At 30.8% G+C, this 13,386-nt stretch overlaps 4 protein-coding genes across 5 annotated transcripts; 3 read left to right on the plus strand and 1 right to left on the minus strand.

Moving 5' to 3' along the window:
* Positions 1–1,422: 1,422 nt before the first annotated feature.
* On the plus strand, positions 1,423–3,259 carry LOC126265712 (UDP-glycosyltransferase UGT5-like). Its single transcript, XM_049968046.1, has 4 exons — positions 1,423–1,711; positions 1,763–2,557; positions 2,612–2,834; positions 2,890–3,259. Exons 1-4 carry the CDS (start codon positions 1,465–1,467, stop codon positions 3,191–3,193), a joined length of 1,569 nt encoding a protein of 522 aa, XP_049824003.1. The 5' UTR covers positions 1,423–1,464; the 3' UTR covers positions 3,194–3,259.
* A 539-nt stretch (positions 3,260–3,798) lies between these two features.
* Positions 3,799–7,520, plus strand: LOC109599104 (UDP-glycosyltransferase UGT5). 2 transcript variants are annotated; one of them, XM_049968050.1, is made up of 5 exons: positions 3,800–4,476; positions 4,532–5,326; positions 5,384–5,606; positions 5,661–5,804; positions 7,472–7,520. In XM_049968050.1, the coding sequence occupies exons 1-5, from the start codon at positions 4,230–4,232 to the stop codon at positions 7,473–7,475; spliced, it is 1,413 nt and encodes a 470-aa protein (XP_049824007.1). In that variant the 5' UTR covers positions 3,800–4,229; the 3' UTR covers positions 7,476–7,520. The 2 variants fall into 2 exon arrangements, with proteins under 2 accessions (XP_049824006.1, XP_049824007.1); XM_049968049.1 differs by lacking the exon at positions 7,472–7,520 and having other exon boundaries at positions 3,799–4,476; positions 5,661–6,438.
* Positions 7,521–7,567: 47 nt separating this feature from the next.
* On the plus strand, positions 7,568–10,354 carry LOC109599103 (UDP-glycosyltransferase UGT5). The gene is made up of 3 exons (XM_049968044.1): positions 7,568–7,846; positions 8,927–9,953; positions 10,009–10,354. Exons 1-3 carry the CDS (start codon positions 7,588–7,590, stop codon positions 10,292–10,294), a joined length of 1,572 nt encoding a protein of 523 aa, XP_049824001.1. The 5' UTR covers positions 7,568–7,587; the 3' UTR covers positions 10,295–10,354.
* Positions 10,355–10,456: 102 nt separating this feature from the next.
* On the minus strand, positions 10,457–12,460 carry LOC126265715 (facilitated trehalose transporter Tret1-like). Its single transcript, XM_049968057.1, has 2 exons — positions 12,011–12,460; positions 10,457–11,956 (listed from the first exon to the last, which is right to left on the minus strand). The coding sequence occupies exons 1-2, from the start codon at positions 12,081–12,083 to the stop codon at positions 10,623–10,625; spliced, it is 1,407 nt and encodes a 468-aa protein (XP_049824014.1). The 5' UTR covers positions 12,084–12,460; the 3' UTR covers positions 10,457–10,622.
* Between the last annotated feature and the right edge of the window lie 926 nt (positions 12,461–13,386).

A 13,386-nucleotide genomic window follows, 5' to 3' on the forward strand; every position in this document is an offset into this window, starting at 1 on the left:
ATTGTACACATTATTAGTATTCAAAACTATAGATATTGAAATAATACTTTTAAACAAATATTTAAAAAATATCGCTTTTGGACTCAATATTTTTGCATAAAAATGAACATCACAATTGGTATTATTTACCGTAATTTTATATAAAAAATAAATTAAATAAATATTTAACCGATATAACACGATACCTTTTATGCTTGAACGCTGCTTTGGTAAAATTTAAGTATGAACACCAACCTACCCTTCTGAACTTCCACTTCTTCTATATTATTTTAGTTTTTAGAGGGAAATCATATGATAATTATTGAATATCAAAAATATTTTCTTGTTATTAATGAGGTCTCATAATTTCGTATTTTGGAAAATGTAAGTTATCTATAAATTATATATAAAAATAATACCATGTACCATATACACTGAATACGTGTTTACGATAAATTAGTAAATAAATTATTATTTATTATGTTATAATTTAATAACTCATCTAATTAGATGTTATTCAGTATATTTTAAATAATTTAAGTATATTATTTGTAGTGACTAGGTATAAATATAGATATAATACTTGAAAGTTGTATTACGTGTAATAGGAGAAATAAATTATATTTTTATATATACTTAGACATAATGACTTGAAAATCTTTTCATTTAAGTTGTTACTGTTACACAATACTGATTTGTAAAATATCCAAATATATTTTGGGTATTATTAACTGATTTAAACTGTATATTAATGAATGATTTGTATTGTTATTCATTTAAATTAATTTAGTTTCAACACATATTCTACAATAAAATTCCATTAGCGTGTTGTTTTTGTTTACTTTTTTTCCCAGTTTAAAATTATCCTAAACTAAATATTTCCTTCTCAGCTTTTATCCTTGTTCTTTTGATTTAAGATCTGTGATATTGTGTTTAATTTCTGATAAAGTATTTTTCTCACACACCATGTCTATTATAGAAAAAAAAACGTCACCTAGACTTTGTTAACTAGAATGATTATCTTCAGTTGCAGTATATATTCGGAAAAAATACTATAAGGTAGATATTCTGACGAATGTCCAGCATAGTATGATAAAAGACACGTTTTCTTGTGATTGAATTTGCACAGATAAATATTTGATTACTATTATTGTGGAAGAAACTGTTACATAAGAGTTTAAAAGGTTTTAAAATAATACTACTTAGAGAACAAGGCCACTAAACGTATGTATCGAGTTGTGATTCGGATTACATACCAATTGAAAACTACTGAATTTGTTAATAGCGACTTATGTGTGACCAGGTCATAAAACGGTACATACCTGCACATTGCACCTTGTACCTTGTTGATATTGTATTGGTCTCTAGATGGCGCAGGCAACAATCTTAACATACTAATTTGATTGTGCCTGGTTAGTTGTATCATGCTATGTATTTGTTTATTATTAATTTCGAGTTCAGTTTTGTTAAGCCTGCTCTCAGATCATGACACTGACCTACAGGATAGTGCTAACCTTGTTGGCCATTGCTACTTTATGCAATGGATATAAACTTTTGGTGGTATTTCCATTGCCTTCTAAGAGTAATTTCAATTTAGGAAGTGCGTTAGCGCGAGGACTGGCTGATGCAGGACACGATGTAACTCTTCTGATGCCTTATGAAGACAAATATAACCCTACCAATGGAACGTATAGGTCCATAGTGTTACATGAAATTTTTGAAGAACACAGTAGTAAGTTTTTAGAAATAAATTTTTACAATTTAATTTAAATATTTATTTCAGAAAATGAAATGGACATGTTTGCCTCTAGAGAATCAACATCGCAATTCTTTAAAATGTTTTCTGAAATGATAGACATTGTATCTAGGGGAACTTTGGGATCATCAAAAGTTAAGAAAATGTTAGACGACGGGGAGACTTTTGACGCAGTCATTGTAGAAGAATTTATGATAGATTCATTAAAAGTATTTAGACATCTTTTTAAGGCACATTTAATCTCATACACCAGCATTGGGGCCAATCCAATGGTCAATGATCTTGTTGGTAATCCATCTCCATTGTCGTTTATACCTTCAATGAATTCCGGTTTACCTATAAAGATGACATTTTTCCAAAGAGTTTACAACCTCTTTATTGATTTATTCTCCAAAATTTTCTTTGCTCTCGCGGTGCCTGATCAAGATAAACTTCTTAAACAGTATTATCCAGATGCCCCATCTGTGGAGGAACTAAAGAAAAATGTATCATTGGTGTTAATGAATTCGCATGTTAGCAATTTTCAACCAGTACCAACAGTTCCAAAAATGATAGCAATAGGTGGTTACCATGTTCAGCCCCCAAAAGGCCTCCCCAAAGACCTAAAAGATTATTTGGATAAAGCGGAACATGGAGTTGTATACTTCAGCATGGGTTCTATTTTAAAGAGCAAAAACATGCCAAGAGAAAAGGTGGAAGTTCTTCTTGGAGCGTTCAAGCAACTCAAACAGAAGGTCCTCTGGAAATGGGAAGAGGATAACTTGCCTGGAATACCAGAAAACGTTAGAACAATGAAATGGGTACCACAAGCAGACGTCCTAGGTAAATGTACAAATCAATTTACTGAATAGCATAAATAAGTAAGATAATTTTCAGCTCACCCTAACGTAAAATTATTCATAACACACGGTGGCCTACTCAGTTCAACAGAAACAATTTATTTCGGAAAACCCGTTTTGGCCATACCAATTTTTGGTGATCAACCGGCAAACGCACAGAATATGGTAAACCATGGATTTGCACTAAGCCATAATTACAAAGATCTGACGAACTCAAACGAATTTTTGGCCAAAATTAAAGAAATGCTGAACAATCCTAAGTATGTTATTTTTTTTTAAAACTATTCATGACTAATTTTTAATGTCACCTCATAGGTATTATGAAAATGCTCAAGCGAGATCAAAAATTATGCATGACAGAAAAGTTAAGCCTATGGATGAAGCCGTGTTTTGGGTTGAATATGTCATACGTCACAATGGTGCTCAGCACCTTCGTGTGGCTGGCGAAGACTTAACGTGGTACCAATATCTACTTCTAGATGTTGTGGCCTTTGTATTTGTTGCTGTAGTACTATTGTTGGCAGTATTAATTGCAATGTTGCGATGGGTTACTAAAAAAGTATTAAGATGTCAGTGTGCAAGTAAGAGTGATAAAGATAAGAAGGTCAAAAAGCATTAGTATTTATAGTGTTTGTATTTTTGTTGACTTTTTAAATTGTTTTTTAAGATTAAAAATTAAAAATTATCAAGTATTTTTATTTAATTTAAATAATTAAATGTTTATTAGTGGACATATTTCTTGTTAGTTTAATTCATTCAAATTTTACTAATCAAATATGATGATAGAATAATCAAACTTTTTAAAAGAAACACATATTCTTCCAGAAAATATCTGTTTGAGAATAATTAAGGATAAATAGATATTCTTTATATATGAGTGGTTCTACATAAGTGATGACACAAAGTACAGGGTCAGAAAAAATTTAATCCACTGCACAATTTATAAAAACAAAAATAATATTTTATTGCATGTGGTTTTAGGGTAATGTCAGTTTATACAATAAATAAATACACAATCGATTACTGATAGCAACAATCTAATGATACTTGATAATAATACTTTGATAATGATTTTGATCTAATTATTTAATAGATACGCCCAATTATGATTATTGTTTTACATCATACATTTCATCAACATGAACTTAAATTTATATGTTTTATAATTTAATATTTAATCTAACAAGAAATAACTAATAATAATAAGCTTGTTTTCATATTTAATTGCTTTCAATTGGGTAACTGGAGCACTTAATAAAATGACAAAAACATTGCCAACAACTGAATAATACTGTCTAATAATATAATATTAATTATGGTTTAGCCAAGGAGGCGCACACTCTGGATGCGTTGTTGCCTTACTGCATTAATAAAAGTATTATGGTAGACAATGATGATTTCATAGTAGAGGATGTGGCGCCTGACAACCGATCAAAAAGTATTGTAATGGCAACTATGACTACGGTTATACAACACATTGCCACTGAGAGATAACCAAAAACAAGTATACTACAGCATGATACACACATCTAGCCACTATAGTGACTTGGCAATATTAGCTAAATACTAAAAAATACCTACTCATCGTATATTGTCTTTATATTTCAAATAAATTCTTTAGGCTGGAGTCTAGACATTAATATCGCAATCAAATAATGATTCGAATATTCGAAATACTCACAGCCCTAGTGGCCATTACAACACTCAGCAATGGATATAAACTTATGGTGGTGTTTCCAATACCTTCAAGAAGTCATTTTAATTTAGGACTACCGTTGGCCCGTGGATTAGCAGACGCAGGACACGATGTCACATTTCTAAGCCCGTATGAGAATAATTACACTCCAAAGAATGGAACATTTCGACCAATAGTACTGAATGAAATATTGGAAGGATACAACGGTAAGTACTGCGATTTCCGTTTATAATACGGCGTCCTTAATGTTTGTTTAATTAGAAAGTGAAATGGATATGTTTGAAACGTCACAATCAATGAGGAAGTATGTTAATATGTTCATGAGAATGCTAGACGCAGTTTGCAGAGGATCTTTGGGCTCGGCCAAGGTCAAGAAACTATTAGACGACGGGGAAACTTTTGATGCAGTCATTTTGGAGGAAACCACGAGGGACTCATTGAAAGTATTTAGACATCTTTTTAAGGCACATTTAATAGTGTACACCAGTATTGGTCCTAACTCATTGATGAATTACATCGTCGGAAATCCAACGCTATTGTCGTTTACGCCAGAAGTGAATTCTGGTTTGCCCGCAAAGATGACGTTCTTTCAGAGAGCTCACAATTTTTGCTTGCATTTGATTTTTAACTTCCTTTTAAAGATATTGGGCTCCGATCAAGATAAGATTCTTAAGGAATATTATCCGGACGCTCCATCTATTGAGGATCTAAATAAAAATGTCTCATTGGTGTTACTGAATGCCCATGTTAGTAATTTTCAACCAGTTCCCACAGTACCAAAAATGGTAGCAATTGGCGGCTACCACGTACAACCTCCAAAAGGTCTTCCCAAAGATTTAAAAGATTATTTGGATAGTGCGGAACATGGGGTGGTGTACTTTAGTATGGGTTCCATTTTAAAGAGTAAAAATATGCCAAAAGAAAAAGTCGATATTATTCTTGGGGCATTCAAGCAACTTAAACAGAAAGTCCTTTGGAAATGGGAAGAAGATAATTTGCCTGGAATACCAGATAATGTGAGAACAATGAAGTGGGTGCCACAAGCAGACGTTTTAGGTAAAAATTATTATTTAAACGACTATATAATATATATAATTTATGTACAATTTTTAGCCCATCCTAATGTAAAATTGTTTATCACACATAGTGGTTTACTCAGTACAACTGAAACAATTTATTTTGGAAAACCAGTTTTGGCCATACCAATATTCGGAGATCAACCTATTAATGCACAGAATATGGTGTACATGGGATTTGCTCTGAGGCATGACTACAAAGATCTAACCAATTCAGACGAATTTTTGGCTAAAATACAGGAAATGCTGAACAATCCTAAGTAATTTTATCACCTCAATAACCAACAGATATCATCACAAATTTAATTTCGTAGGTATTATGAAAATGCCCAGACCAGGTCCAGAATTATGCATGACAGAAAGACTAAGCCTATTGATGAAGCTGTTTGGTGGGTTGAATATGTTATACGACACAACGGAGCTGCACATCTTGCTGTGGCAGGCGAAGGCTTGCCTTGGTATCAATACTATTTAGTTGACGTGTTGGTCTTTGTATCTGCAGTGGTGTTAATGCTATTGACAGGATTGTTTATTATTTTGCGTTACGTTTTAAGAAAAGTATTAGGATGTAGATGCAAGACGAACAAGAACAAAAAAGAATAAAAATAAATAGTATTAATTATAATTTATAATATATAATATTTATTTAAAAACGTTTTAATCTATGATAAATGAAACCAAAATTATGATAGGATAGATCACGTAACTTTCCAATTACTAGATTACCAGATGTGGTGTATTTGATAGAGTCAATCATGACGAAGGTCAAGCTAAAATTAATGTTTAAACATAAATATGTATTTCAAAAATACTGTACCCTCAATAATATTAATAAATTTCAAATAAATAATAATATTATCTGATTAATTTTCTTTTAAATATTAAATTAATTAAAAAAATAATATTTAAATCTATTTTTAGCTATTGATTTTTTTAAGTTATCTGAAATCCATTGTAAATGTTGATAAGGTAAATATGGAAAACCTTGAAACTCTTCAATAATATTATTTGGAACTAATTACAATAATGTATAAAATAAATAATTGTATTACAGTTCAGGATATTTTAAATGTGTTATTCATACTTCATTATGATGTTTCTATAAAACTTGGTTCAATAAACGTGAAAATCATACTTTTTTATGGAAGCTTTTTTTGACAATTTTTAGACTTGCTTGAGTATAACTTAAGTTCTAATTGACCGATTTTATTAAATATCATTCAAATTAAAGATAAATTGACATTCTACAATTTTTATTTGTATAGTTTTCAGATTTGCCCAGTCGTTCAGATGTCATCAACTTTAATAACTTGATAAAATCAGTTTTGAGAACAAAAATCGATGCACTATGAATGTTTCTTCATGAAGATGACACTTTTATAATAAATTAGGAATTTTACAGTGGTAGACCAAAAGCCACATTTTGATTTTTTAGTTTTTCTCCCTTTTACTGAAACTGACATTAAATCTACCTTTGGTATAATAAAATTTTATTATAATAATTGTGAGTATCTGGCCAAATCTGTCAATTAAATCTCAAGATATACTCCAAACAAGTCGGTGCAAGTCCGAAAATTGAAAATACAAACTTTAAAAAAAGAAGAATTTTATATATGAAAGGCAAAATGATTGTAAACCAGTGTAATTAACTCATTAACAATAATTTGAGTATCTGTAATATAGAAAACAGATTTACATTGAAAAATCCCAGCGAATTTTTCTTTTAAATAAATTAATATGTGGATAATTGTGATGAAAACAGATTTTTCAATATGTATGTATAATAAAAAATTATATTTAGTTAGTATTAATTAACATATTACAACATGATGCGAAAGTTTAATCATTCAGATTTGGCAGTAGAATGATGACGAATCACATTTGATACTACTAAAATTAACTTCGTCATTATTACAATATGTTTATTATATGACATAATTCTATTGTAACGGTTACCAACTATAAATAAATTTTGGTAGGAAGTAGATAATCAATATTAATTATGTATAACATTTATTCAAATAAATAAATAATTATTGAACTATTTATTCAACAAACAATTTTGCACGTGTTGCGTAATTGTGTATTAAACAAATAACCAGTAATTGCGTGTTTACGTTTACAGGTGAACCTAAAATTTCACAACACACTTGAAGCTTGCACGTGGAATTCCGAGATCACGAGATCGTTTATAAATGAAACTGTCTGACTCATGCGTGCAGTCTCGTCAATTTTGTGAAGATGGGCGCATCCAGCGTGACACTCGGATCGGCAATAGCTCTGCTGGTGCTGTTCACCGCTCCGGCGGAATGTTACAGATTGTTGATAGTGTTTCCTATGGTGGCACCCTCCCATTACAATTTGGGCAGCGGTCTGGCCAAAGGATTGGCGGAGGCCGGACATGATGTCACCATCATCGCACCGTTTAGAGAGAAAACCATCCCCAAAGAATGGAAGTACCGGGAAATTTACTTGTCGGGTTTTTCAGAAGAAAGAGATAGTACGTACAGTTATATATTATTATTTAGAATGTTTATATTAAACAATACTTAAAGATTAGTCAACGATATTATTTTTAATAGAACATGAGATCTTTTATTTCCACAATTATTATTAGTGTTGTTTATAAACAGTTATTTCAACACCGTTATATGTTAAATAGGCAACTTTGTAGACTTTAATTCTGATTTTCATATATTCGGTAAATGGAGTCGAATTAGATAAATAACAAATAAATAACATTCAATTAGATAATTTTTTATCAATTAATTATAAATATTTTAAGTGTTACAGATCAACCAAACAATTATTTGACTGTATACACACAATTTATTGTCTATATATATATATATATATATATATATATATATATATATATAGCAGCCACAAAAAATCGCATATTATAATTAACGACAAAGTTAGTCAAGGTGACTTTTAACAAGCTATAAATTCCAGTATAAATCATATATATTTTGTAACTTTTAACAATGGGAATTATTGTTATTTCATAATAGTTACGTACTTTTAATAGTACTTACTCCCAAAACGTATATTTCTGTTAGGCTATAAATCTTAATTTTTCTATATAATATTTAACGTTCTAAAATTTTGTTTGTTATTTGTCATCATAAACGATTTATGTTATGTTATAGTTAAAAAACTGATCACATATTCATTTGTTTGTTGTCCAATTATGAATTAAATGGTAATAGTTTGGTTGATAAGCAGTAAGATAACTATACTCTTTCTTATTTAAATTATTTAACTTCAAATACGTCATTTCCTAATTCTAAGAATATTTGTATAAGTATAAACCACATTATTTATAAAAATTATTATTGTATTATGTAAAAATTTTGACATTTACATGGTTGGAATTTCCAGAAAGTAAAATGAAACAAATATACAGTGCAATTCATTAGAATCCTTTGTACATATTTATTTTCACACATCAATAAATAATTATTGATTGTTTATTTAGTTTTTAACATATTTAAGTTAACATAATAATGTACACAGTTTATTATCTTCACAGCATGCATGATTTTCTTAATTTTTAATAATTTCTGTATTTTTTCAGAGCAACAAATGAACATGTTCGATTTCGGAAGTGCACCCGCCGTTGTGACACTTTACATGATGAACTGGATCGGTAACGAAGTCACCGAAAAGACATTTGAACACCCTAATGTTCAAAAACTGCTCCAGAATAAATCGGAAAAATTCGACGCAGTGATCGTTGAACAGTTCATGAACGACGCAATGAAAGTGTTCAGTTATCATTATAATGCACCTCTCATTCTCTTCAGTACGGTTGGGCCTAACGCTTGGGTCAATCCTTTGGTGGCGAATCCGGCGCCTCCTTCCCATGTTCCCGATATTTTCCTGTCGTTTTCACCCTACATGACGTTCTTCCAAAGAGTGCAAAACAACTTGTTCACGGTGTTGTCCGAGCTCAACAGACATCTGCTGTTCTTCCCCGCTCAAGATCGTTTGGTACAGAAATACTTCCCCGGTGCACCAGATTTAAGTGTGCTGAACTACAACAGTTCTCTTATACTTCTTAATTCACACGTCAGTGTTAACAGTCCGGCTCCTTTGGTGCCCAGTATGATCAACATAGGTGGCTTCCACGTAAAACCAGCGAAAACGTTGCCCAAAGACTTGAAAGACTTCATAGAAGGCGCCAAAGATGGTGTTGTCTACTTCAGCATGGGCTCGAATTTAAAAAGCAAAGACATGCCAAAGGAAAAGATTAAGAATTTGTTGAATGTGTTCAGGAAACTGAAGCAGAAAGTCATATGGAAATTTGAGGACGATTCGCTGCCCGACAAGCCCGACAACTTGAAAATTAGCAAATGGCTACCACAAAACGACATATTGGGCCATCCTAACGTGAAAGTTTTTATCACCCATGGGGGATTGTTAAGTACTACTGAAACTGTATATCACGGTGTTCCTGTATTGGCTATACCAATTTTTGGTGATCAAAAAATGAATGTAGCTCAAATGTTGTTGAATGGATATGGCTTGTCTTTGGATTTTGATGACTTGTATGATGAAAGTAAAATTTCTTCCACTTTAAATGAACTTTTGACCAACCCTAAGTAAAATGATGAATATTATACGTCTTTACAGTATTATTAAACATTTTGTTTGCAGGTACAGGGAAAATGCTAAGAAAAGATCTAGGATAATGCACGATCAACCTATGAAACCTATGGAGGCTGCAGACTTCTGGATCCAATATGTAATAAGACATAATGGTGCTACACATCTTAGAACAGCTGGACTAAGTCTAACGTGGTACCAATATATTGGTTTAGATGTGTGGGCATTTATTGTTGGTGTCTCATTAATTTCATTGATAATTTCCATTCAATTGTTAAAAATAATGTGTGGAAGAAATAAACAAGATAAGACTGACATTAAAAAGAAAAAAAATTAAATAATATTTATTAATAAAATAATTTTATAGATTAAAATAAAACTCCAGTTTTTATATAAATATGAATTTTATTATCATACAAATTCTAGACTATACGCAACACATATTACACTTTAGTTATATGACATACTAAATAATGTATTAACTAGATGTTTGAATCACAAACATTGATTTTATTAAAACTAAACAATAAATAAGTATAATAATGTAAATTGCATGTTTTGTTAAACTGAGATAATTATAAAAATTATTTCTAAAGTAATTTGTTTAAAGTACAAAAAACTTATTTAATAAGTTGTCAATTATACATTAATAATCATATACAAAACTAGCTTTTACTAACAACATCACTACTACTGATTTCCCCTCTAAGCATAAACTGTATTTCCTCCAGTGACAACCCTTTGGTTTCAGGAAGCCAGATGAAAGCGATGACTGCTGATAGAAATGAACAACTGGCGTAAATGTAAAACGGTACATCCATACCAACATTTTCACTTAAAATTTTATAAATCTGAATTGATAGCAAAGCAAAAATCATGTAGACCACGTCAACAAGACTCATTCCCAAAGCCTTAACGTTAAGCGGAAACAACTCGGCTGACATAACTGCAGGTACTATTCCCAAGCCAAGTCTAAACGCCAATGCGTATATCATGACTGCCGTGATCGGAATCCACGAAATATCAAAGACTTCTCCGTAATTTTGTAACGTTAGATAAACAGCAAGGCAAGCAACTGACGTTCCAGCGAGGAGGCTGGATATTATCAACAGGGTGCGCCTTCCAAATTTATCAATAAAAAAGCCCGACATGCATGATGTGAATAACATTATGGAGGCAAAAATTATACCGATCGACATTGGAGTTAGATACGTCAGTTTACTAGCTCCCAGAATCAAATGTATGTTCATAATCATGACGCTGATTCCACTGAAATTTTGCGCAGCATGTAACATAATTACTATCAGTAAAGCCTTCCGGTTGCTTTTCACGAGAAACAGATCTAAAACTTTGCCTTTGACTACGTTATTTTTTTCCACGGCGGTTAACATTTCCTCAATTTCTTGTTTAACAGGACTTGATCTGAGAATTCTTAGGTTCCTTTCTGCTTGCGCAGTTTTTCCTTTAATCAGGAGATAATAGGGTGATTCCGGAATGCAAATGAGTATTCCCAATTGTAATACCGATATTACAATACCAATTAAACAAGAGGCATATATAGGAATTAAGGGGGCACTAATGTAAATAATCAGTAATCCTATGTGTAACATTATCAATAAAATACAAGATAGCACACCCCTAATGTGTTTCTGTGCTACTTCAGCAATGTACATTGGTGCCGCTACAAAATTGACATCACCTGCAAATCCAGCCAGAAATCTCGCAATGAAGATGCACTCAATCCTCTCCGGCAGGGCAATCAATATCCAACAGAGTAAACTTACACACGTCGCACATACCAAACTACCTTTTCTTCCAACCATGTTTATCAGGAGTATTGTAAGAGGTAAACATGTCACTCCCCCAATTAAGTAGAGCTGTTCCAATAAAAATTCGTCTTGCTGCGTTACATTAAAGGGTGTTGAGTTTGATCTCAGTATTGGTATCATTGGGGACGACCATCCGTATTGCATTCCATCGGATATTGCTCCTAGCGTACCTATAAAACAAGGGTCATGGGATATTTTATAATGATACTACAGTTGGTACTTACAAACTAAGACTGAAAAAAGCTGTATTAGTGTACCCTTGGATATGAATTTGAGTTCTTTGATCACTTTTAACATTTTGAAAAATCTGATGATGTTAGAATGGTGCGGTTTTGGTTGGATTCAACTTCTAGACTATGGCAGGAGTAAGGCGTTTGCATGTGTTTCGGTTGAATTTTATCAACACCTGGGCCAAACAATGGTACATAAAAAAGAATTGTTTTTCCAGAAAATAAATCATTAATATGCGCTTAATTATGTATTTATAGATTTTTATTATTTCACAGCTACGCAATTCGTACTTTAGAAGAACAATTGTTATATGCAAACACGTGTCTAATATAAGTTAAATGGACGTAGTTAAAAATGAACAAGATTTGAGCATTAAGGAGATGAAATTTGAGTTTGGAAATTTGACGTAGTTTGAAAAATATCCACCAAAATTTTCTTCTTCTTTTTTAAGAAGTTGAGAAGTATTTAGCAATTTAATATAATATATTTTAAAAACAGAAATAGTTGTAAATAGTTTAAATAGTAGTTTTTTCTATTTAATGTATTAAGAGTATAAATTAATTCCTTCAGAAAAGATTAGAATGGTTAGTGTGTTTAAGTTGACAAACAACTATTAGAAAATAATACAATAAATATTCTATTTTTAACAAAAAAAAAAAATAGCAAGTAATTTATGATATTAAAATTATATGGACTAAATTTGATTTATAAAATGTAGGTAAAAATATTTATAAAATATACAGTAGTCACTACTACTGTAACTTTAAAATATTATATATTTTATTGACAACTCCTTTATTTAATATGAATTTTTAAAATAATATTAATTAACTGTTTTATATAGTTTTATAAAAACTACTGTATTTTTATTCAATAGAATGTTACATATATTGAGTTAGTCATAAACTTTAAATTTGAAATTTTAATAATTAAATTTGTGTTAAATAATTCAACATTAATACTTTGGACAATAATTTCCCTGTTTTATAATTTTGCCATCTCCGTGGATTAGGTATATTCGACCATTCTCCGACTATATGATAAGTCCTTTAAGATTCTTGAATTGTTTGATGAGTTCATTTAAATTTTTAAAATTTTTATGTCGAATTTGTTTATAAACGTGATTCCTTATGTTTTCTATAGAGTTGATGTTTGGAGATTGGAATGAACAGAAAATATCTTAATAACCAATCCGTTACAATTTTAGATTTGTGATTGGGATTGTTTTCATTCTCAGTATATTTATTAAGAACATTAGAAATACATCATTAACAATAATATTCTAAAAATGATTTAAATACTTAAAATACTTTTTAAATTATTTAAATTAATTTCAGCTTATCCGGAAAATGTTACAGACATCAAAATT

The sequence above is a fragment of the Aethina tumida genome, chromosome 5 (genome assembly GCF_024364675.1).
Source record: "Aethina tumida isolate Nest 87 chromosome 5, icAetTumi1.1, whole genome shotgun sequence".
NCBI classification, from domain to species: domain Eukaryota; kingdom Metazoa; phylum Arthropoda; class Insecta; order Coleoptera; family Nitidulidae; genus Aethina; species Aethina tumida.

Bases quoted from the DNA above. Each gene is read 5' to 3' on its own strand.
- LOC126265715 (XM_049968057.1), bottom strand. From the start codon at position 12,083: ATGTTAAAAGTGATCAAAGAACTCAAATTCATATCCAAGGGTACACTA. The intron at 11,957-12,010 runs GTAAGTACCAAC...CTTGTTTTATAG, and splicing joins GCTTTTTTCAGTCTTAGTTT to GTACGCTAGGAGCAATATCC.
- LOC109599103 (XM_049968044.1), top strand. From the start codon at position 7,588: ATGGGCGCATCCAGCGTGACACTCGGATCGGCAATAGCTCTGCTGGTG. The intron at 7,847-8,926 runs GTACGTACAGTT...GTATTTTTTCAG, and splicing joins TTTTTCAGAAGAAAGAGATA to AGCAACAAATGAACATGTTC. The intron at 9,954-10,008 runs GTAAAATGATGA...TTTTGTTTGCAG, and splicing joins GAACTTTTGACCAACCCTAA to GTACAGGGAAAATGCTAAGA.
- LOC109599104 (XM_049968049.1), top strand. From the start codon at position 4,230: ATGATTCGAATATTCGAAATACTCACAGCCCTAGTGGCCATTACAACA. The intron at 4,477-4,531 runs GTAAGTACTGCG...TTGTTTAATTAG, and splicing joins AATATTGGAAGGATACAACG to AAAGTGAAATGGATATGTTT. The intron at 5,607-5,660 runs GTAATTTTATCA...TTAATTTCGTAG, and splicing joins GAAATGCTGAACAATCCTAA to GTATTATGAAAATGCCCAGA.
- LOC126265712 (XM_049968046.1), top strand. From the start codon at position 1,465: ATGACACTGACCTACAGGATAGTGCTAACCTTGTTGGCCATTGCTACT. The intron at 1,712-1,762 runs GTAAGTTTTTAG...TATTTATTTCAG, and splicing joins AATTTTTGAAGAACACAGTA to AAAATGAAATGGACATGTTT. The intron at 2,835-2,889 runs GTATGTTATTTT...GTCACCTCATAG, and splicing joins GAAATGCTGAACAATCCTAA to GTATTATGAAAATGCTCAAG.